At 33.1% G+C, this 22,051-nt stretch overlaps 2 protein-coding genes across 2 annotated transcripts; one reads left to right on the top strand and one right to left on the bottom strand.

Moving 5' to 3' along the window:
- The first annotated feature begins 3,718 nt into the window (after positions 1 to 3,718).
- On the top strand, positions 3,719 to 12,691 carry LOC102619798 (valine--tRNA ligase, mitochondrial 1). The gene is made up of 21 exons (XM_006475259.4): positions 3,719 to 3,953; positions 4,067 to 4,132; positions 4,240 to 4,302; positions 4,431 to 4,612; positions 4,709 to 4,781; positions 5,290 to 5,355; positions 5,442 to 5,525; positions 6,427 to 6,504; positions 6,625 to 6,708; positions 6,817 to 6,896; positions 7,409 to 7,466; positions 7,546 to 7,848; positions 7,954 to 8,124; positions 8,214 to 8,413; positions 8,763 to 9,165; positions 9,434 to 9,685; positions 9,795 to 10,295; positions 10,541 to 10,647; positions 11,392 to 11,491; positions 12,090 to 12,232; positions 12,345 to 12,691. The coding sequence occupies exons 1-21, from the start codon at positions 3,801 to 3,803 to the stop codon at positions 12,499 to 12,501; spliced, it is 3,324 nt and encodes a 1,107-aa protein (XP_006475322.1). The 5' UTR covers positions 3,719 to 3,800; the 3' UTR covers positions 12,502 to 12,691.
- Positions 12,692 to 19,623: 6,932 nt separating this feature from the next.
- LOC102608234 (hypothetical protein) lies at positions 19,624 to 21,623 on the bottom strand. The gene is made up of 4 exons (XM_006475475.3): positions 20,581 to 21,623; positions 20,309 to 20,449; positions 20,067 to 20,222; positions 19,624 to 19,905 (listed from the first exon to the last, which is right to left on the bottom strand). The coding sequence occupies exons 1-4, from the start codon at positions 21,055 to 21,057 to the stop codon at positions 19,828 to 19,830; spliced, it is 852 nt and encodes a 283-aa protein (XP_006475538.1). The 5' UTR covers positions 21,058 to 21,623; the 3' UTR covers positions 19,624 to 19,827.
- Positions 21,624 to 22,051: the final 428 nt, after the last annotated feature.

Genomic DNA, 22,051 nt, shown 5'->3' with positions numbered 1-22,051 from the left:
TCTTCATATATGTGAACAACTCCACTGCTTTTTCTAAACTACCCTTCTTACAAAAGGTCTTAATCATAATAACATATGCATATATTCAAATTTAGCCCCAGCCTCTTTGGTAAAGAGCTAAAGCAGAATCCACTTTCTCACACTCTATTAACTTGCTCAGGAAAAAGTGACATGATAATATAAACCAACCATATTCATGATGATTAGTATAAAATAATAAATCAATAGCCTCATCAAACATTCCCACACTACCATAAGCCTTAATAATTTCATCAAAGACTTAAACTAACAACCCTTCTTCACAGAGGGCTTCAAGTAAATCAGTAGCCTCAAAATTCCGATCATTCTCTTTTCTAATGATTTCTAATAACACACATTCCAACCTCTTAATCCAGCCACCGCTACACTATATTCTCACAATTGCCACAAACATATTAACATTATAACTGAATCCAAATAATTTTAACTGTTCAAAGTATGAAATTGCAATTTTAGGTTCTTTTCCAAGACCATTAGGCCTTTCAACAACTTCACGTGTATTCAACTCCAAAGACCCACTATTAATTTAGTCCATTTGCTTACTATTCAAGCTAGATTCTTCTAATTCAAAATCTGAAGAGATTGGTCACAGCTGGGTAATGGCTGAACCTGAACAGCACCGTATCAATTGAACATGTTTGATGTATTGTCTAAATGAAAATAACTTCACAACTGTCACTAATTCTCACATGAAAATACAATGTGTATTATGCAAATTGTATGTTGCAACTAAGGTTAAGCATGAATAGAAAAAGATAGACATAAAGAAGAAGGTTACTTGACAGAAACCCTACTGAAAACGATGTCGTCAAGGAAGTTGAAGCCATAATTTGATTGGCGGGGGCGGGGGCCTTCCTTTTGCTCTTTTAAGTTTAGAAACCTCCTAACAAACATTCACATGGCAAAATGAGTCGGCAGGTCAATTCGTGATATATTATGTCAGTTTCATATCATATCAAATTTAAATCGATTCTAACACAAATCTATTTAATAATTGTGTTAAAATATTTATATCCTAATCGAAAAAATAAATAGATTATTTAATAACTCGCTTAATATTTATATCAAATATTTTCACTTCATTACATGTACATATACGCACACACACACATATATACATATCTATCAATATTTTAAACATTTACATTATTGAAGTTCTAATTTATATAGAATTTTGTAAATGAAATATCATGTATATGTTCATCTTCCAAAAAACAAAGAGAATTATATTCAATATTTAAATTTTGATAACATGAATATACAAATTGATTTTAGAATAAAAAATATAATCGTGTCATTAGTCAGGTAAATAGGTCAAGAACTTTAATTTTAACCCGCCACGGAAAAAAAAAAGTGTCAACTCAGAGTGTCCATTTAGTAATTATGTCAAATTTTGACAACTCATACTTATTTATTCGTGTTGTTCGTGTTAAATAATTATGTCCTGACAAATTTTACTAGCTAGAGTTGACACTAACCTAAATTTGTGTCAATCATAGGCTTGGTTTCCAAGTTTGTGTTATTTTAATTGAAAATATTTTTCTTCAAATAAATATTTTTTCTTAGAAATATAAAAAAATATAATAATAAAAGACCAAGTGCTTGGTAGTACACAAAAATTTCAACTTAATTGAACCAAAAAATAGTAAGATTATGGTCCCTTATATGCAATTTTAAATGAAATCAACTATACAAAATATTAATTATTAGAACATGCGACACTTGAAACTTACACATTGCCACAAAAAGCTTGGAAATCAAGTCATACAATAAAAACTTGTTTTGCAAGAAGTAAAAACAATAGAAATAAGTAATGGAACTTGCTTGACAAGTCATTTTAAAGGTGAAAAATATTTTAATCATGCATAAATTATTTTTAAAAAAATATTCATTTTACAAGTCAACACCCTCGCTTCGATCTTCATTAACAAAGTACATGGACATAAAATCCTTAGGAGAAAAAAGAAATAACAAATAGGTGGAACGGTCTATTATTACATTTGTATTGTATTATTATTATTAAAGAAAAAATTATTTGCACTCTAAAAATTACTCTAAATACTCTAATTTTAATAAAAATATGTATTACAAAACTATCTATCTTGTGAATTATTATTAACGAAAAATATTATAAATCAATATTATATAATGACTTTGAACACTCAGATAGCACACTCATTGTTCAATTTATAATTCTTATATCTTAAACCCTTAAACTTTTATCTCTAACATTTTAATTAATATTTAGATGAATAATCGGAAAATCAATTTTGAGAAAAATTTTGACTATAAAATATGTGTGATACTTTTTATTATTAAGAAAATAAAATGAAACAAAAATAATAAAAAAGAACCTTTTTTTATTATTATGTTCTTATTGCAAGTTATTTTAGGTGTAAAATTCAATATTGATATAAATAAATAAATAATTAATAACTAAAATATATCAAATAACTTTTTTATAACTTTATGTAATTACATTGTTGTAAGTATATGTTAAATATTTTAAAATTAGTATGTTGAATAGTTTTACTAGTATTTTAAATAAATAAAATTAAAGCAAAGGATATTTTTGAAATTTTAAAAATTGTATAAAATAAAACTCAATTTTTTAGAATTAATAACAGAGGGTTAGGGATGGCAAAAATCCCCACGGGGATGGGTACCCTCGGGGATTTTCCCCATTCGGGGAGGGTACGGGGATAATTTTATACCCAATTTTTTTTTCGGGGAGGGGACGGGGAAAATTTTTTACCCAACTTTTTATTCGGGGAGGGGACGGGGATGAGGTGGAATCCCCATCCCCTACCCATTTCCCCATTTTAATTTTTAATTTTATTTTTATTTTTAAAATTACTAATAAATAAATAACAAAATTATAAATATTGTTAAAAATAATAAATATTAAAATAGTTGTATGTTGGGAAAGTGGTCACCCTTTGCCGGGAATTAGTTGAAGAGTATTAATTGAAGTTTTCACCAACTGTTTATTGCTTTGATTATACTGGTAGTAGTTCTTCTACTAGATCTACAGGGGATTCTTATAAGAAAGCAACCAAATGGATGACAGGTTTTAATGATTATGTAAACAATGGAGATTGTGCAGTTGTTGCAGATGAATTAGATTCATATTTGGATGAGAAAGTTATATCTCGGATGGAAGATTTTAATATTTTGAGTTGGTGGAAGACAAATGCTAATAGGTATCCTACATTAGCTCGAATTGCTAGAGATATTTTGGCAATTCCAATTACAACAGTTGCTTCTGAATCAGCTTTTAACACTAGTGGTAGAGTTGTGAGCTCATACCATAACAAACTTCATCCAAGCACATTGGAGGACTTAATGTGCTGTCAAAGTTGGTTACGAGCTTACAATAGCGGTATGAGTTTATTTTAATATGATTAATTTAAAATCGAAAATAAAAAATGTATTAGACTATTAATTATTCGAGGACCGGGGACCCTCGGGGATCCCCTGTTATTATTCGGGGAGGGGATGAGGATTCTCTCAAGCAATTTTGACGGGGACGGGGAGGGGACGGGGACATATACAAAACATCGGGGATGAGTATGGGGAGATTGGTCCCCTCCCCTCCCCTCCCCATTGCCATCCCTACAGAGGGTTCAAAGTAATATTTAGGGTACGAAAATCTTAACCCTTAAAAAATATATTAAATTTAATTCAAAAGGGGGAAAAAACGTATCGGATTCGAGTAGGGTTTTTAGACTGTGCACAAACGAAACGAGGGCGGTCTTTTTATGCTGTCGTCGTTTCGCACTCGCACACGAATCTTACTCTTGTCGCCTCTTTTACATTCAGCTGCTGCATCAGTCTCCGACGCCATCGTCTCTTTGGCAGCAATCTCTTCGCGTTCTCCCTACGCATCATCGTCATCGTTATCATCAATCATGGTATACACGCTGCATCACCCCATTCAGTTCATCATGGAATCACATTGACCTTATTTCTATTTACCTGCTCATTTTTATTTTTTAATGTATTTAATTATTCGTCGAATTTGTAGACAGAGCCTGAGAAGAAGATTGAAACCGCTGAAGACCTCGAGCGAAAGAAGAAAAAGGAGGAAAAGGTAATTTCGACTCATCCATATTTCTACGTATACGAATACGTAGCTTTATATATATGTTATATATGTTATGTGTATCTATATGTGTTTGTGTGTGTGATGATGTGTAGGCTAAGGAGAAGGAACTGAAGAAACTGAAGGCGTTAGAGAAAGCAGAGCAAGCGAAACTTAAGGTGATTTTCATTTTTCGTCTTTCATAATTTACTTTTGGATTTTGTGTTGTCTTAGTTGGTTCTGCTGGTTGTTGATTGACTGGAGTGGTATTGATTTACTTTATTATATTTTTAAAAAAATTTTGAAGGCGCAACAGAAGCAAGAGCAGGGAGGGAACAGTTTGAAGAAAAGTGTAAAGAAGAATGTGAAGAGAGATGACGGCGAAGATAATGCCGAGGAGTTTGTTGATCCAGAGACGCCCTTGGGTGAGAAAAAGAGGATGTCTAAGCAAATGGCCAAGGAGTATAATCCAAGCTCTGTTGAGAAGTCGTGGGTGTCATTTTGGATTGAATTTGATCAATAGAATCAATGGAAGTAGTTGAATTTGAAATTTTTTTGTTTGACCTATTTTCTATTTTTGCCTAGGTGGTATTCGTGGTGGGAGAACTCTGGATATTTCATTGCAGATAACAAGAGCTCGAAGCCATCCTTTGTGATTGTAAGTGATTAGTTCCTTTTTCTTGATTAAATAGGTTGTTTTGCTTGTCATGCGTTGATGAGCTTACTACTCGTGACAATTGAAGAATAGTGAATAGCTAAACGGTCATGGTTGTAATGGAAAAAATTATACAAGGACTACTATCAGCCAGTACTGTAATTTTGTACCTTTCATATCAGGCATTTTTTTTTTTTTGGCTGTACAACTAACTGGTATTGATGCTATTGAGTGAAAATGGTTGTATATTTTGTTGAAGGCAAATGAATGCATTGCATTTTTGTATTATGCATGCACCAGATATAAAACCTAGATTTTCCAGATCAGCTTTAGTTATCAAATTTATGCTTCATTATATTTAAAAGTGCCATGGGTTAGAATTTCATATGATGTGAATATCGCCATTTTGATGTTGGGTGTACTAGAAACATTTTTTGTTGTTAGGTATGCATGAGGTTTATAGTTATTATTTTTTAACTTCTTTTTTTAATGTTTGGATGCTGTCGTGCAGGTTCTACCCCCACCAAATGTGACTGGTGCCCTACATATAGGACATGCCCTCACAACAGCCATACAGGTTTTGTAATAACATGTTTAGTCCCTTGTTTTGCTGATAGTTTGACTTTTATAATGTATTTGTCGATGACCTCTGATATTTTGCAGGATACAATTATACGTTGGAGGAGAATGTCTGGATATAATGCCTTGTGGGTACCTGGCATGGACCATGCTGGGATTGCAACACAGGTAGTTTTTCTTAAATTTGATTAGCCAACCTCAGGATGCATGCTAAAATTAAATGCAATTCTCTTTATCAGGATGTCTATCACAATGATGTTAACTTTACCGGTTTACCTATGCTCTCAGGGGCTCTAGTAATACATGTCAAATAACTCTTAGAGATAGGATAAACAGTAATTATAGAAGTTGTTTTTCTGTTCATCATGAACTTGATATGTTATTTAGCACTCTTGCACATGGTGTCACACTCATGGTCTGGTTCATCTATTCTGCTTATCGTGTCCTATTATTATATATTGCAAGCTTAACACTATACTATCTGATATAATCAGGTCCTTTATACATTGGCCGCATATCTATAACCTGTTCGAGCATGTAAACATAGAAAATTTTCATCCATAGAATACATTTTTTTTTTGGGGGTTCTTACTTTCTTTGAAGTATATTGAGTATTCATGATTTCATTGCTTTTGCACGGTCTTGCCATAAAAATCCACCTAAAAAATGCTTCAATGTCACTGCTCTGGGTGTTCGATCCCAGCTATATGCTTCGGGAAAGAGGAAAGTTGTTGATATTATTATACTGTTTTGGGTAGATTCAGTAATATTGTCTTGTAGCCAACTGAGTTTAGAATTTCTCTCTAGTGTATTTCCTTGGAATGTAGCTAATGCAGTGACTATGGGCAGATAACAAAGCTCCATGCATTCATAGGCCTTAAAATTTGATCTATTGTCTGTAAGTAATCCTTGTGTATTCATTACCTGACCAAAATTTTACTACGACCCAAAAATTTTCTCTTTCATTATGATACTTTTGTCAATATTGTATTCCTTGTTATTGTTATTCTAGTCTCCTAACATCTTTCATGTAGCTGGCTGACTGGAGTATTTGGTTCCCATTTGGTAGGTGGTTGTAGAGAAGAAGCTAATGCGTGAAAGGAAATTAACTAGGCATGACATTGGCCGTGAGCAATTTGTATCTGAGGTGAATTTCAGTTTTCATATGCTTGTTCCTATTTTAAGCTTATGGATTATCGATTGTTCATTACTGAAATTCCTATACGTACGTAACCATTGGTGGTCTTGTTGATGTTGTGGTGAAAAGGTTTGGAAGTGGAAGGATGAGTATGGGGGTACCATATTAAGACAGCAACGTCGGTTAGGTGCTTCTCTTGACTGGTCCCGTGAGGTGAAAATATAAGCATTTTCGCTCTACTATGTTTTCAGTCTTCTCATTTAGTTAGTTCTTTAGAGATTTTGTAGATATATTATTATTTCTTATTCTTTGTTTTTCCAGTGCTTTACGATGGATGAAAAAAGGTCAAAGGCCGTGACAGAGGCATTTGTTCGGCTATACAAGGAGGGTCTCATATATAGGTTAGTTTGTTAGAAAACTATTTTTGCATTTCTATAATTTCCAGTCATTTATGCTGTTGAAAAGACTTTATATTTACTTGCTTGGGTTGATCTTGTTGGTCTGTGCTTTTCATTTCTTTTTCTGTTTCATATTTAGGTGTGTATTTTATACAAAGTTTCAAATAGGTTTTGGTTTATTCAGTGAAGAAGATTTTAACTTGTGTACCTCCAGTTCACTTTTGTAATCCTTTCCCCTCTGTTTCTCAATGAAGGTTTCATTGTTTCCTATAAACACAATTATTGAATTGTTCTTCTCTCATTTAATTGTGATGAGTTCTTGATGATAATTATGCTATTTTAAGTTCCTGGAGAAAAGGCTTTTGTGTTAAACTGACAGGGCCCTGTAAAGCTTGCTCTTTGTAGCTTTTTTTTTTTTGTAGCTTTCATTGTACAAAATCTTTATTCTATCTGGTTGTTTATACAGTCTGATGAGGATTGCTTCGATTTTTATACTTGTACTCTTTCTTTTGCAGGGATCTTCGGCTAGTAAACTGGGATTGTGTCTTACGGACAGCTATATCTGATATTGAAGTGAGCCACTTCTTTTACTTGGTGCAATTCTAGTTTCTGGATTCTCGTGCTTAATTTGAAAGTTTCTTTGTTTTTATAGGTGGATTACGTTGACATCCCAAAGAGGGAGATGAGAAACGTTCCTGGTTATGAAAAACAAGTGGAATTTGGTGTTTTAACATCATTTGCATATCCTCTGGAGGGAGGACTTGGTGAGATTGTTGTTGCCACTACTAGGGTGGAAACAATGCTTGGTGACACTGCCATTGCTATACATCCTGAAGATGCAAGGTACAGTCATCTGCATGGAAAATTTGCCATTCATCCATTTAATGGAAGAAAAATTCCTATAATTTGTGATGCAATTCTGGTTGACCCGAAGTTTGGGACTGGAGCTGTTAAGGTAAGAATTATCTTCTTTAACTAAGACTACTGGATGTATGCTGATGTTTACAGTGCTCTGTAGGCATGCCAACCTTTTACAGTCCAACCCTAAATGCTTTTGCAGATAACTCCAGCCCATGATCCAAATGATTTTGATGTTGGCAAGCGACATAATCTTGAATTTATAAACATTTTTACTGATGATGGGAAAATAAATAGTAATGGAGGTCTGGAGTTTGAGGGCATGCCACGTTTTAAGGCTCGTGAGGCTGTGAATGAAGCATTAAAGAAAAAGGTATTATTGCTGCATCATCTATTGTTAGTACGTTCACTTTTATCTCATGATACCAATATTTATTAAGTTTTCTTCTTTCTGACATATAGGGACTGTATAGAGGTGCCAAAGACAATGAGATGCGCCTTGGCCTTTGTTCAAGAAGCAATGATGTTGTGGAGCCAATGATAAAGCCCCAGTGGTATGTTAACTGCAATAGCATGGCAATGGAGGCTCTTTATGCAGTTATGGATGATGATAAAAAGAAGCTTGAGCTCATCCCGAGACAATATACTGCTGAGTGGAGAAGGTTTCTTCTTGTTATCCGAATTTTTGGCATAAATAATGACAAAAACAGGCTATTGGAAGAATTAAGGCCTTTTGCATATTCTCCCTGGAAGTGTTTTTCATTCATATAGTGTCTTGACTTTCAAAAATATTCTTCGAAATTACCAATTAAAGAGGGGAGGAAAACTTTGAACTGAGATATTAAACTTCAATTTTCTAATGTTTAACAACATTTAGCTTCTTCCAATAACAGGGTAATTTAATTGTATGTTTATTAATTTTATTACATGAACTTTGCTATGTTACCTGGTTACATTTTGTGTTGATATGGTTACATCCCAGTCTCATGTTCTGATATTTGAATGTGGCAGATGGCTTGAGGCCATTCGCGACTGGTGTGTCTCACGTCAGCTCTGGTGGGGTCACCAAATTCCTGCGTGGTATGTTACTTTAGAAGATGATGAATTGAAGGAACTTGGATCATACAATGACCACTGGATAGTTGCAAGAGATGAGAAGGAGGCACTAGCTGTGGCCAATAAAAAATTTTCTGGGAAGAAATTTGAAATGTGTCAAGATCCTGATGTGCTTGACACGTGGTTTTCTTCTGGTCTCTTTCCATTATCAGTTTTGGGTTGGCCAGATGATACAGATGATTTGAAGGCATTTTATCCAACTTCTGTCCTTGAAACTGGGCATGACATTCTCTTTTTCTGGGTCGCTCGGATGGTGATGTTAGGAATCAAACTTGGAGGTGAAGTACCTTTCACGAAGGTATGTGAATGCTAATTCTTGATTAAATGCGACTTTTCTATTTCAAATATGATTAACCTCGAATGAGCCTTTTGTTAGAAGCATAGCTACTTAGATATGCAGCAAATGTTCCACGTGGCTTTGACAGGGAAGAAATAAGTTATGCCTTCCTGGTGTTCTGACACTCTATATAGGGTTTTCTTTGTTAACTCTTGTACATGAGGGGAAAATGTCATGTTTCTGGTAAAATACATGAAGCAGATACATTAGGTCATTTTATACGATGCAGGTTTATTTACATCCAATGATCCGTGATGCACATGGGCGTAAGATGTCGAAGTCCTTGGGGAATGTTATTGACCCCCTTGAAGTTATAAATGGGATATCCCTTGAAGGTCTTCACAAGAGGTTGGAGGAGGGTAATCTGGATCCTAAAGAGCTCGAAGTTGCAAAGAAAGGACAGAAGGCAGACTTTCCTAATGGTATACCTGAATGTGGTACAGATGCTCTTCGATTTGCACTTGTTTCATACACAGCTCAGGTTCATGTTTCTACCTGCTGAATTCCTTAATGATTTTAGTCTCCAAACTCTTTGAGTCACTTGAATCCATGGATCTAAGTTAATATTTTTCTTCAACTTCTGTTTTCAGTCTGATAAAATAAATTTAGATATCCAAAGAGTGGTCGGTTATCGACAATGGTGTAACAAATTGTGGAATGCTGTTCGATTTTCCATGAGCAAACTTGGGGAGGGTTTTGTCCCTCCATTGAAGTTACATCCACATAACTTGCCGTTTAGCTGCAAATGGATTCTCTCAGTGTTGAACAAGGCCATATCTAGAACTGCATCATCGCTAAATTCATATGAATTTTCAGATGCAGCCAGCACGGTGTATTCGTGGTGGCAATATCAGTTTTGTGATGTTTTTATTGAAGCAATTAAACCATATTTTGCTGGTGATAATCCTGCATTTGCCTCTGAGAGGAGCGCTGCACAACATGTTCTTTGGGTGTGCTTGGAAACTGGCTTGCGGTTGCTTCATCCATTTATGCCATTTGTTACTGAAGAACTGTGGCAGCGCCTTCCGCAACCAAAGGGCTGTACTACAAAAGAATCAATAATGTTATGCGAATACCCATCAGCTGTAGAGGTAAGTTCTAGTTTTAGTAACTGGAAAAGATTATTCGAGATGGGATTAATTGTAGGTTTCTTACCTAGCAATCTTCAGTTGTTGGCAACTTGGCATTCTTTATAACTATGGATAGTCATTTAGTCTTTAAATAAGGTCAGCTCGACAGTTCTTGATGATGACGAAAGTGTGTTTTCAGACATTACTTGATTTAATTTTTTAATTTCTGTCTTGGCCTAGCTTCTTTTTTATTCGACTCTTTGCAGGGTTGGACCGATGAAAGGGCTGAATTTGAAATGGATCTTGTTGAGTCCACTGTGAGATGTATTAGGTCACTGAGGGCAGAGGTACTTGGGAAGCAAAAGAATGAAAGGTAAAAAGATATTGGAGAGATTATCATGTTACAAGCATGCAGCTTAGGATAGTGTTTCCTTTTTGCATTCATCTATTAGTATGCAATTAACTCTTTTTCCAAGATTCCCGATTAAACTACAATTTTTTTCGCATTGAGGTTATTTTTCCTTGGAAAATTGGTATTGGCCTAGCTCTTAACTAAGAAGGGTCTTCATCTTTGAAATGTTGGGGTCATTATGCTTCTAGGCCCTTTTTGTTGGAGAGAAAGGTGGGAGAACGGGATATGGGCCAATTCCTCCCAAATTCGGTGGGGAAACTAATTTTTGAACAATGTAATACTTTACAAATTTGCCCTGATCCACCCTCTTCCATTTTTTCTACCATGCCAAATCATGGGAAAAATACTACTTCTCTTTGTCCTCATAATCTGAAAACTTGGGAGAAATGTGATGGACCATTTTCTTAACTTATACCCAGAAAGAGTATTCAAATAACTTATCATCCAAACAACTTGTCATTCCTGTAAGCTGGCATGGTACTTGTTTAATTATGTTTTTTCTTTCTTTATATCTTTTAGCTCATAGCTTGTGTTTCTTTTACTTTAAGGGTAAGATTTGGGTAAGAAATTAGCCTCTTCCTTTTCTAATCGGATGGATCTGTCCTTGCTTCAAATTACCTTGTTAAATGTCAATTTGATTCTCTCTACACTGTTTAAGTGGAAATAGTGTTAATAGCATTGCTACACTAATTGTTTTGTCTTCAGGCTTCCAGCTATTGCTTTTTGCCAAACTAAAGGAGTCTCAGAAATTATCAGAAGTCATGAATTGGAAATTGTAACACTTTCCACTTCATCATCTTTAAAGGTATGCATCCTTTTGTTGCCTGCCTTGTCTTTTTTAATGCAAATTATCATCATGCATTGCATTGCATTGCAGCGGATTAGTGTTGGCATCTTTGAGAGTTAATCTGCATTTGTGGATTTATCATTGTGGAGATACGGAATCAGTTGCTGATGATTTAATGCATGGGATTACCAACTCATATCTCAAATCTATGAAATCATCATTGGTCAAAAATGGATAAAAAAGAATTGGACGAACGTATCAAGTTCATACATTTATCATAACCTTATCTATCATTTTAATGTGCCTTAGTTTGTGAATCCAATGCCTTTTGGTATTATTATGTAATCTTTGAAACTTATAGGGTCATTCTTTATACATGTCAAGTGCATAATATTTACATTCTTCAAAACAATTTCTTTTTCAGCTTTGTCAATTCATTAAGCATAGTTACTATTTTGTTGCAGTGGTTTTACTATGATTCTACATTTAAACCAACTTTCTTCATATAATTAATCAATTCTTCAACTGTTTCCCTTCTCCTCACAATCCATTCACACCAGGCACTGAGCTTTGGTTTACCGCCTTTGAAAATTGTTGTTGCTTAAACATTCAACAGGTTCTATTGAGTGGAACTGATGAAGCTCCAACAGATTGTGCGTTCCAGAACGTGAATGAAAATCTTAAAGTTTACCTTAAGGTTGAAGTTGACATAGAAGCAGAGCGCGAAAAGATCAGAACTAAGTTGACTGAAACACAAAAGTAAACGCTGGCTCCACCATTTTTATTTTTTTTTTGCCTTTTGGCATCTGGGGGTTATTAATGGTGTTTTGATTTCAATATTTGAATCATAATGTTATCTCTATCCGAACAGGCAACGGGAGAAATTGGAGAAGATAATTAATGCTCCTGGTTATCAAGAAAAGGTTCCATCTCGAATTCAGGAAGACAATGCTGCAAAGCTCGCAAAACTGTTGCAGGAAATCGACTTTTTTGAAAATGAAAGCAACCGTCTTGGGAATTCAAACTAGGGCCGGAAAAAATGGCAAACAAGTGTAGACAATGATGTTTTTAGCTCTATCAAATTTACAGATATATATTTTTTACCAGTAGCGATATGCTCACAAAAACGAGCACAAAGGTTTGCACAAAACGGTGCGTTTTGTGCAACCTTTAAAAGACGACTCATAATTTCACAAGACACGCGCACGTTACATTTCATTCTCCCTTCACTGCAACAGCTCGGTTTTCATTCTAAAAAGCTCCTTTCATTGCAACAAAAACGCAGCAGCTTTTCATTCTCCCTTCGCTGAACTAATGACAAACAATATCACCGCCTCACATTGTTCAAATAATTTGCAACATCACTTGCATGAATCTGTTTTTTAAGCTCAAGTTTACATTATTTAAAATAGTGAATAGCATGAAAAAAGCAAGATAGTAGCCCAAGTTTACACAAATCTATTGTTTTACCTTCCTTTCACATTGAATTCTGAGTCAAGGAGAAGAAATCCATTTCCCTCAGCATTTCCATCCTTATCTCCAAGGCATGACACCAGGATATCACCCGAAGCAAGGCAATGAGCCGTGCGAGGATAAGATAATCATGGCTTCTGTACAAAATTTGCAGGCTCAACAACTTTATGCAAAGAGGGAGCCCTTGGAATTTTTTTATCTGTCAACTACGTATATACAACCAGATCTGAAAGTAACAACGATAATTTATTTAAATTCTTTTTCTTTACAAATCTTGATGCATTTATATAAATCAATTCGTTCAAAATCCAAAGCTAATATCAATACAACTCAAAATCACGATACCCTCAACAATAACCATTCAAAATCCAAGTGGCCCAAATGGGGTAGAGAGAGTGATGAAACTGAGATCGAGAGATTGGGGGAGATCGGAGCCGAGAGAGTGTGGCAAAACAGATCCAGCGAGAATGAGGCAGTACAGAGCTTAGAGCGAGAGAGAATAGTGTCTAGAGAATGAGGAAGCTGCTAGGTTTTTGTTGCAGTGAAAGGAACAAGGTTTTTTGTTGCAATGAAAGGAGGCAAACGTGAGTGTGACGAGCTGGGAAGAGCATGAGCGTGAGCGTGTGTGTTCTTGTGCACGTTTGAAGAGCGTTTTAAAACAAAACGCACCGTTTTGTGCAAACGTTTGTGCGCGAATGTGTGAGAACATCATTTTCCTATTTTTTACATGTACTTTCAAAAAAAAACTTTACATATATTATTGGGGACTCGTGCTTCTGCTGACCCATTGAATAGAAATCTTCACTTTTGAAATTTTGAAAAATATGTTGCATTACACTATCATGTGTTATAAAGTATGTGTTCAGTTTTCTTTAATTAGTTGAACAATTTGCATACAAATAGCAGCCAATCATTTTTATAGAAAATGTGTATGCACTGAAAATGAACTTTTAGCTATAACATACCTAAAATCTGGCTTAAGAAATTACAAGAAAATACTAGTTTAGTTATAAAAAAAAGAATGAAAAAAAGGAAATATTTCTCATCCGTACAATTTAGAAGTTTCTTTTATTTCTATATATTTATATTTTTGCGGGTAAGATCTTCCACTACTGATTAGTGCTAGACTTTTTTTGGGGTTCAATTGTTATTATTGCGACATGGAAATGGTATCATATCTTGTAACCCATTTGACTACAATGGCAGAAAGAATTACGGCATATATGGTGCCATTAATCCAGCATCTAGCCCCACCGAAAGAAGCTTCACAGTTCAATACGGAAATTTCTCATTTTCCATTGTGTAATCAGTTATAACTCTGGCCAAATGAAATGAATTAATCTTATCCTCAAATTAATTCTAGTTTCAAGTATTGAGTATTCAGTTAAGTCAACCTACACATAGTTTCTTTAGTACTTGCATGGGGCCTTATAGCTCTAAATTCGTGGCAATTAATTTATTTTCCCTATCCCATTTCCAAGTTCTGTGGGACATAGAATTTGGGAAGATAAGCCCCTTATCACCGACAAATCTTTCCGGTTGGTTCTTTGATTGATCTTAGTTTCAATTTGTTTCTGAAGAATAAGAAAAAATGGTCACCCAGCAATAATAGGCGAAAATGATTGATTTCCTGAACTGTTGTACATGGCTTGAACCCCACTAAAGACTTTTCAAAACTTGTTAGCCCTAACTTCATCTCAAAGGGCACCGGAGTTTCAAATTGTTATGCATTTTTATAAAGTCTCTTTCGCTATGTCTATGCGATCATTGTAAATTGTATTGAAAAGGACTTCAGCATTGTTGCCAAATACAAAATGCAAGATTCAAACAGTTCCAAGTGGAAAATTTGAACCCAATGTTCAACATGTTCATTTTAAATGCTATGACATTATTACCATCAACTTCTCGAAATTGAAAAGATATGTCTAAATATCGGCTAATAATTCTCCCGTCTATCTGTTCGCACATTTTAAAATATGTAAATTTGATATTGAACAACATTGTTAAATAATTAATTCTTTAATGTTATTATTGCTAGGCAATATAGCGTAGTTTCAAATATATCCTTAACTCAAAACATGCACTTTCAAATTGTGAACGGGAACAACAAAGCTCAACTTGAAACAGAACTAACTACACATAACACCTTGTAATTGTAATGCTAAGTAAGCACCATACTTTATCTTTTAATGAGAAGCATTTACGGAAAAAATAAAATAAAATAAACGAACCACATGGAGTGTGTTAAACAGATACATTTTCACATTATAACACAATGTGTAAATAGTTTTTTGTTCATATTAACATATTAATTTTCATATTCCTTTTCAAGTATTTTCATGTCCCGAATAAACACTACAAGCAAAAGACATAGAACCCCATGATAATTCAAACCGCATATGAAAAAATAAGTAGCCAAGTTCCATTTGAAGTAAGGGATGATAATGAGAATGAGGTAATTGGTTTCAAGTCGCTATCATTTAGTGCTTTCTTACGACTGTAAGAACGCTTGCTCGTGGCACCCATTTGCATGCTTTATTTATATTTATTTATTCATTTTCTCCTCATCTTAAATTCTTTATTAGGGGAAAAATGGAAACAATTTATAAAAAGTAGGCAAATGAGGCACTATTACCTATTGCTTTGGCATTGTTCATGTTGACCTATCAGCTTATGTACCAGTGTAAAACCATCTGTATCTTGACAATTATTTGCACAAAAAAGGAACCCAAATGAAAATAATTATTAGTTGATATGCTTCTTGTCTTTGTTTGACTTTGGATGCTTGTTTTAGATTGCTCAAATTTTGTCAACTCATTGATATTAGGGTTTTGAGTGATCTCCCCTTTCTCGAGGCTTCTCTCTCATTCTTAGAAAGCAAATTCGAAAAAAATTTGCAATTGCACTTTCTAACTTTCCCCCCCCCCCCCTTCCTTTGTGGTCCATGGATTAATTGCAAATATTCTAATAAAGTTGACCACTGCATGCATCCTGTCAAAGGAATTAAGCACCAGCATATGCAATTACTATATGCCTGTTGTAGATGTCGACTGAAAATTTTCTGAAATCAAGTCCAATATTAATTCTACGTATGAAGCCATAATGTAATTAATTGAAAAGCGAGGAAGTGAAATGAAACATATAAACATTTTGAGTTAGCGCAAAGTTCAATCTCTAAATACACTACTCATAACTTTTAAGTCGGATTTTTTTTTTCTCGTTTCAGAAATATTTAGTTCTTCGCTAATAATTATGTTCTATTGTTTATGGGATTTGAATTCCTTAATGATTTGATCTTATACTTAGGTTCCATTTAGTATAATTTTTCAAATAGAGCTTATTTAAGTAGATTTTTTTTTAGTAGAGCTTTTACAAATACAACTTTCACTAAAAAAAAAAAATTAATTGTTTGATTGTCAATTAGAGCTTTTATTAGAAAATTCGAAAATTACTTTAATAAGTAAGTTATTTAAAGTCAAGTTATGAAAGGAATGAAATAAGGTTATGAAATAAGTAAAGAATATTTTAGGCATTTTAACATTTAAAAAAAAATCAACCTCTATTTTCAAAAACCCAAAATTTGATCTTTTACTAGGTGATGGAAAATAACTTATTTAATCTTCAAAAGCTCTACTCAAAAACTGATTAAACAGTAACAAAGAAAATTAAAAATAGTTTATGGGATTAAATAATCACTTATAGTTATTAGATAAGTTGTACCAAATAGATATTTAACAAAATACAATGCTTGTTATCAGATAAAAAGTAGAAGTAGTTGATTTAGTTCGAATTAGTAAATATAATTCAAATTCAATTGTATGAATTTATTAGCAATATGCAAGGTGAAAGGATAAATTATCAGATGATCTTCTCTTGACTATTGGTTGAATGAAGGTATATCTCCTAGTTTCTCACTACTGAAATTAATATATATAACTTATTGCTATTGCTTTTGTAATATCTAACAATCTGCTAACACAAAAATAAATTAAGAGAAAAGAGGGACAAATGAGTCATTTTTTTAATATTTTATCTTTAGAATATAAATAATAGGTATTATAAGATAAAAATATTTAAAAATAAAAAAATAAATAATCATATTATTAATTTTTATACACACTCAAATCAATATTTTTTATTTTTAGAATTTAAATCTCTTTGTTTTAATTGTAATTTATACGATTTATTTAATTTATAATCAATATGAATTAAAAATTTTTTAAAAAATAAAGGTAATACTGAAAAACTATGGTGTTAGGAGGGTTATTAGATATTATGAAAATAGTAAGGGATAAGTAGTGTATGCTGATTTTTGTGGGAAATTTTGATAATCTGTCTGTGAACAAATTAGATAAAGGTGATGAAATTGATAGTTGTTATTCTTAATGTTTCTATTAATAATAACAAAAGTTTTATATATATATATGCTAAAAAGTTTCTATTTGATACTCTGGTAGCCAGCATAACTAATAGAAAGCTTTTTTAAAACCAAGATGCCTTACAAAAAATTTTTAAGGTTAGCCCTGACAAAAGGCATCACATTCGAAAATTTAGACAAAAGAGAACCTTTTCATCCACTCTTAACTTAAGCTCATTGTATTTAATAATTATAGGTAACCATATAACTAACGAATCTAAAAAGATCAATTAAGGCCTCTGTTTATGGTGGTGGCACGAATCTTCTAATAATTTATAACAGTATGTTTTACTCAAATTAATGTTTAAAGAATTCAGCAAAGTGTTTTGCCTCCTCTTCAGTGGAAATTTTGGACAAATCTTCTTAGTTAGAAGCTTCACAATTAGGGGACTTATATTTTAAGAATGCATGTTTGGGCAATTTATGCAAATGTCGGGAGAAAGAAAAATTATTTTTATCATTCTATCGAGGTTGAGAAAAGAGGGGAAAGAAGGAGAAAAAGAATAATCTTTTTATTATCGAATTAATAAGAACAACTTAAGTAATGAAATAAAAATGTGGGAAACAAAACTATTAATTAGAAGATGTTAGCCCCACTTGTAGGGATGATAAAGACTAAAGTAGCACCAAGGGTTATATACTTTGTGTCCCATGTATCTTTGATAATTAATGGCAAACAAGATATGCTTATTTGCACAAACGATGAGATAAATTGCGGCTACTTAGATTATTGACGTACAATTTTTCAAAGGAACATGTGGGCAACCTAATGAGAACCTATAGAAGAATTGATAGAAGATTTCAAAGCCTTTACCTTACGATCATAAATAGAGAAAGATTTAGCATAACATATTTATAATAAAGTGATTGGAAATGTAGCTAGGTTCCTTTAAGCCACTACAACCATGAAAAGCTTGAAAGAAAAATTATATGAGACTGGTCAAAATATTCTCGTTTCCATCAATCTTCACATTGTTTCATCTCGAAGCAACTTTCATGGAGACTGAAGTTTGATCCAAAGACGATAACAAACATTTCGAATCTTTAAAAACAATTTAATTACTTTTTTTTTTTTTTTTTCATCTTGGCTTCGGTCTCTCAGTTTAAAGGAGAGATTAAGCATTTCTCAAAGAAAGCAATTATACTAATTGTTTGCATCATAAATTTTCTAAGATTTTGTATACGGCATGTAAAATGTACTGTATTTTATTTTCTTTTATCATTTTGTGCCACAAGTATAATGGGGCGAAGTTTAAATTAATTTTTTCAACCGCCTACTTCCTTTAAGATTCACACTCTTGATCAGGTGGCCAGCCGAAAAACTATTCAACTAGATCTTTGAGTTTTTTTTTTTATTAATTAATTACCAAGATATTTTTCTTTATTAATTATCAATAAGATATATGTATTTTCTAATTGAAATAAAGATTGATTACCTAGTAATGAATCCCTTATTTTTACTATAAGATAAAAAAAAACACTTACTTCAATATAGTGTATTTTGTTTTATAATATAGTGAATAAAGTGTGTATTTTTCTTGTCTTTTAATTGATCCCTTATTTTTAATAACACAACATATCCCATATTAAAAATTTACTCTTGAAATAAAAGTTAAAATCAATAGAGAATCGTGATCTGAACGAATTAGTTAGACAAACTTTTTACTTGGCTTGTTTAGTGCAATTCTATAGTTAATGTAACTTTCAATATTATCTAAGAAATTATTTACTTTCTTCACCAAAATTATTTAGAGCAGACCGGAAAAGGACCCCACTTGTTTTTGCAACATATTTATAGCCACATGAATTTTAAATTGTTTTTTTTTTTTCACAAGAGGGTGAGAAACATCAACTTAATTAGTGGATTATTTTTAAGGAATAATATTTGTGCCATCATTTCAAACTAATGATGATTAGTTCCAAAGATACCTTAGATTTGTTAAGATTAATGACTTCAATGGAATCGTCAATGGTGACAACACTGAATTTAATCATTGATTAAGAACCTTTAGGTGCTTCTGATTTGATCACTCATAAAAAAGTAAATAAATTTTTAAATGTCATCATCTAAGAATTTTCTTTTTCGTTTTCTTTAAAACCTTAACATGTATCAACGGAAAAACTGAATCTCTTACCTTTTGAGCCGGTTTTGGACCTGTATTAATTCGATACATATTGTAAAAGCTTATCGGTTGAACCAACTATAGTAAGTAAAAACTGCCTATCTCTTTCAGAAAGATAAGAAAAACCAAAACGTAAGTACAAGAAATCTTTCTATTGGAACTTCTATATATATAGCAACTAAAGCTTACAATTAAGTCACAACCGAGAACGATAACCCCGAATTTGAAAGCAATGGCTAATGATAAGGACGGCGCAACAATATTAACTACTTGTTAGCCAGTGCATGTCTTCTTCATACATACACTCGAAACTCTACACATATAATTAATAAATTAATTAATCAATTATACCCAGCAATATATGGTAAGTACATAAGACTTGCCATAGCTTCTTGCAGCCACTCCTCATCTTGTTTCATCTGAAACACACAAGTAAATTATCATCATTAGAACATGAACATAAACTCATACCCTTTTTGGTCTATTTAATCTTGAGAAAGAACAACAATCAATTTCCTAGTAATTATTTTTAAATCCTTTTAATCTAATCTAAAGCAACTTATTTGAGGAGAGTTGTTACCTGAACATCATCGTCAACACAGTATGGATTCTTGCCTTTGTGAGAATTATCATCGTTCTTCATCACCGTCTGATCTTCTTCGCACAGCTCATTATTCCTCGCGAATCTCCCACGGACACGTACCCGGCGGTCTGCTAGGGTTTTGCGACATGCGTACTGTATAATAAATAATAGATCACAATGAATTATTAAGTAGAAAAAAATAATAATAATTGTTTGTGCGAAAAAATAAAAATAAAAACCTTGATGGTCTTGTTAAAGTTCCTTTGATTTTTCTTCTTCAAGTATCTGAGAATTCGATCTTTCCTTTCTTCAACTGAATACCGACCAACTTTTATAACATTAGCGTCTTCCATTGATGCCATTTGATTATTTTGGATTCCCTGCATACATACATATAATATATAATTAGTAAAAGATTATTCACATAGCTTTAACTAATTAATTCCCATGCAAAAATCTTTTTTATCAATTTAAAAAAAACGTAAAAATAAAAAACAAACAAATTAGTTACCCAATTTTCTCCGGTAGCTGGATGCATAGGCTTCAAATCATGCATAAAAGCACAGCAGTCATCTCCAAACTCACAGGCAGCGGAGGGAAGCTGGAATCTGGCACCATAGTTTTGAATCTCATTAGTCCCACACATGGCCATGCCGTTATATTCAGCCAATGTAGGCACCATTGAGTCGTATATTCCGAGTTGTTCAGCCGTAAAAGGAATCAACGGAGAAGAGGAAACGACGTCGGATTCCGGTGCCAGAATATTTTCAAAAGAGACTATTGGAAAGTTCTCTTCAGTACCCCATATTGGACCATTATTACCACTTGAAACCGAACCACCACAGCTAGAAACTGAATTGCCAGGGCACTCGCCATAATTAGTACTCTCTCCGGCAGCTGCCATGGCTGCCGATATCGGATACGGAAACTGGGAAAGCTCCGCACTTGAAAATGAATCATCAGAGTAAAACTGGGGAATTGAAGCCATTGAAAATAAAGATAGAAACTGAAGGCAGCAGGGCTAGCCTATAAAAAATTTGTTCTTATTGGTTTGTATGTGACACTGAAACTTAATGGCGATGAATATTTATATTTATATATATATATATGCATGAAAGTGATAGTAGTGGCGGTGGCTTTTGTTTTTGTTGCAACTTGTCCTGCCCGTACTGCCCATGCATGCTAATTAACTGCCCACATTTTTACTTGTTAAATTTTAAGACATAATTAGCGAAACCAATTACTTGACTGTTCAGTGAGTTGTGTTATCTTATCACCGAGATGTATTAAGCTGTAAACGCGTAATTATATTTTAATTGAGTTTGTTACACTTAAAAAAGTTTGTTGTTTTTTGTAATTAACTAAAATTAAGAGTGTGTATAAATTTGGTATATAGAGAAGTGTCAGTGTCACAGCTTGCGGAGAGCTTTTTTTGCTAATTGTATAACCAAAAGCAAGATGTGATGGTTTTCGTAGTATTGAGCTGGCAAATTAGAGCACTAAGTAAAATTAAGTGGTTTTATGGTCTAATTAATGAAATTTTCTTTTCCCTTTTTTTCTTGTAGGTAAACTTTGATGAAACTACACGTAGTCAGAGAATATATAAGATCAGCTCTTATTCCTCAAAAATAGTAGTAGAAAACTGTATATTATAATAAGATAATTATTCAACCGCACTGATGAATTTTGAGATTCAATAAATTCCTGATTTAGAATTATGATCACTTAATTATTGCGATGATAAGTTAGACTATAACTTCAATGGTAAAAGAATTTGTACATATCTCTATCATTACTGTTTATAAATATTTTATCTCATGTTAAATTTTTTTCAACTTATTTCGTATGTCTATATGAGTTTTGCTGAGTTTTATAAAAGATTTTATGTCTTATGTACATTTATTAATAGTCTACAATTACAATTTAATTACATGTATCTTATACATTGCTATCCAATAACCGCCAATCATAGCCTTGTATTT

This window comes from Citrus sinensis, chromosome 9 (assembly GCF_022201045.2).
Source record: "Citrus sinensis cultivar Valencia sweet orange chromosome 9, DVS_A1.0, whole genome shotgun sequence".
NCBI lineage: Eukaryota > Viridiplantae > Streptophyta > Magnoliopsida > Sapindales > Rutaceae > Citrus > Citrus sinensis.
This window is presented reverse-complemented; position numbering and strand designations above follow the sequence as displayed.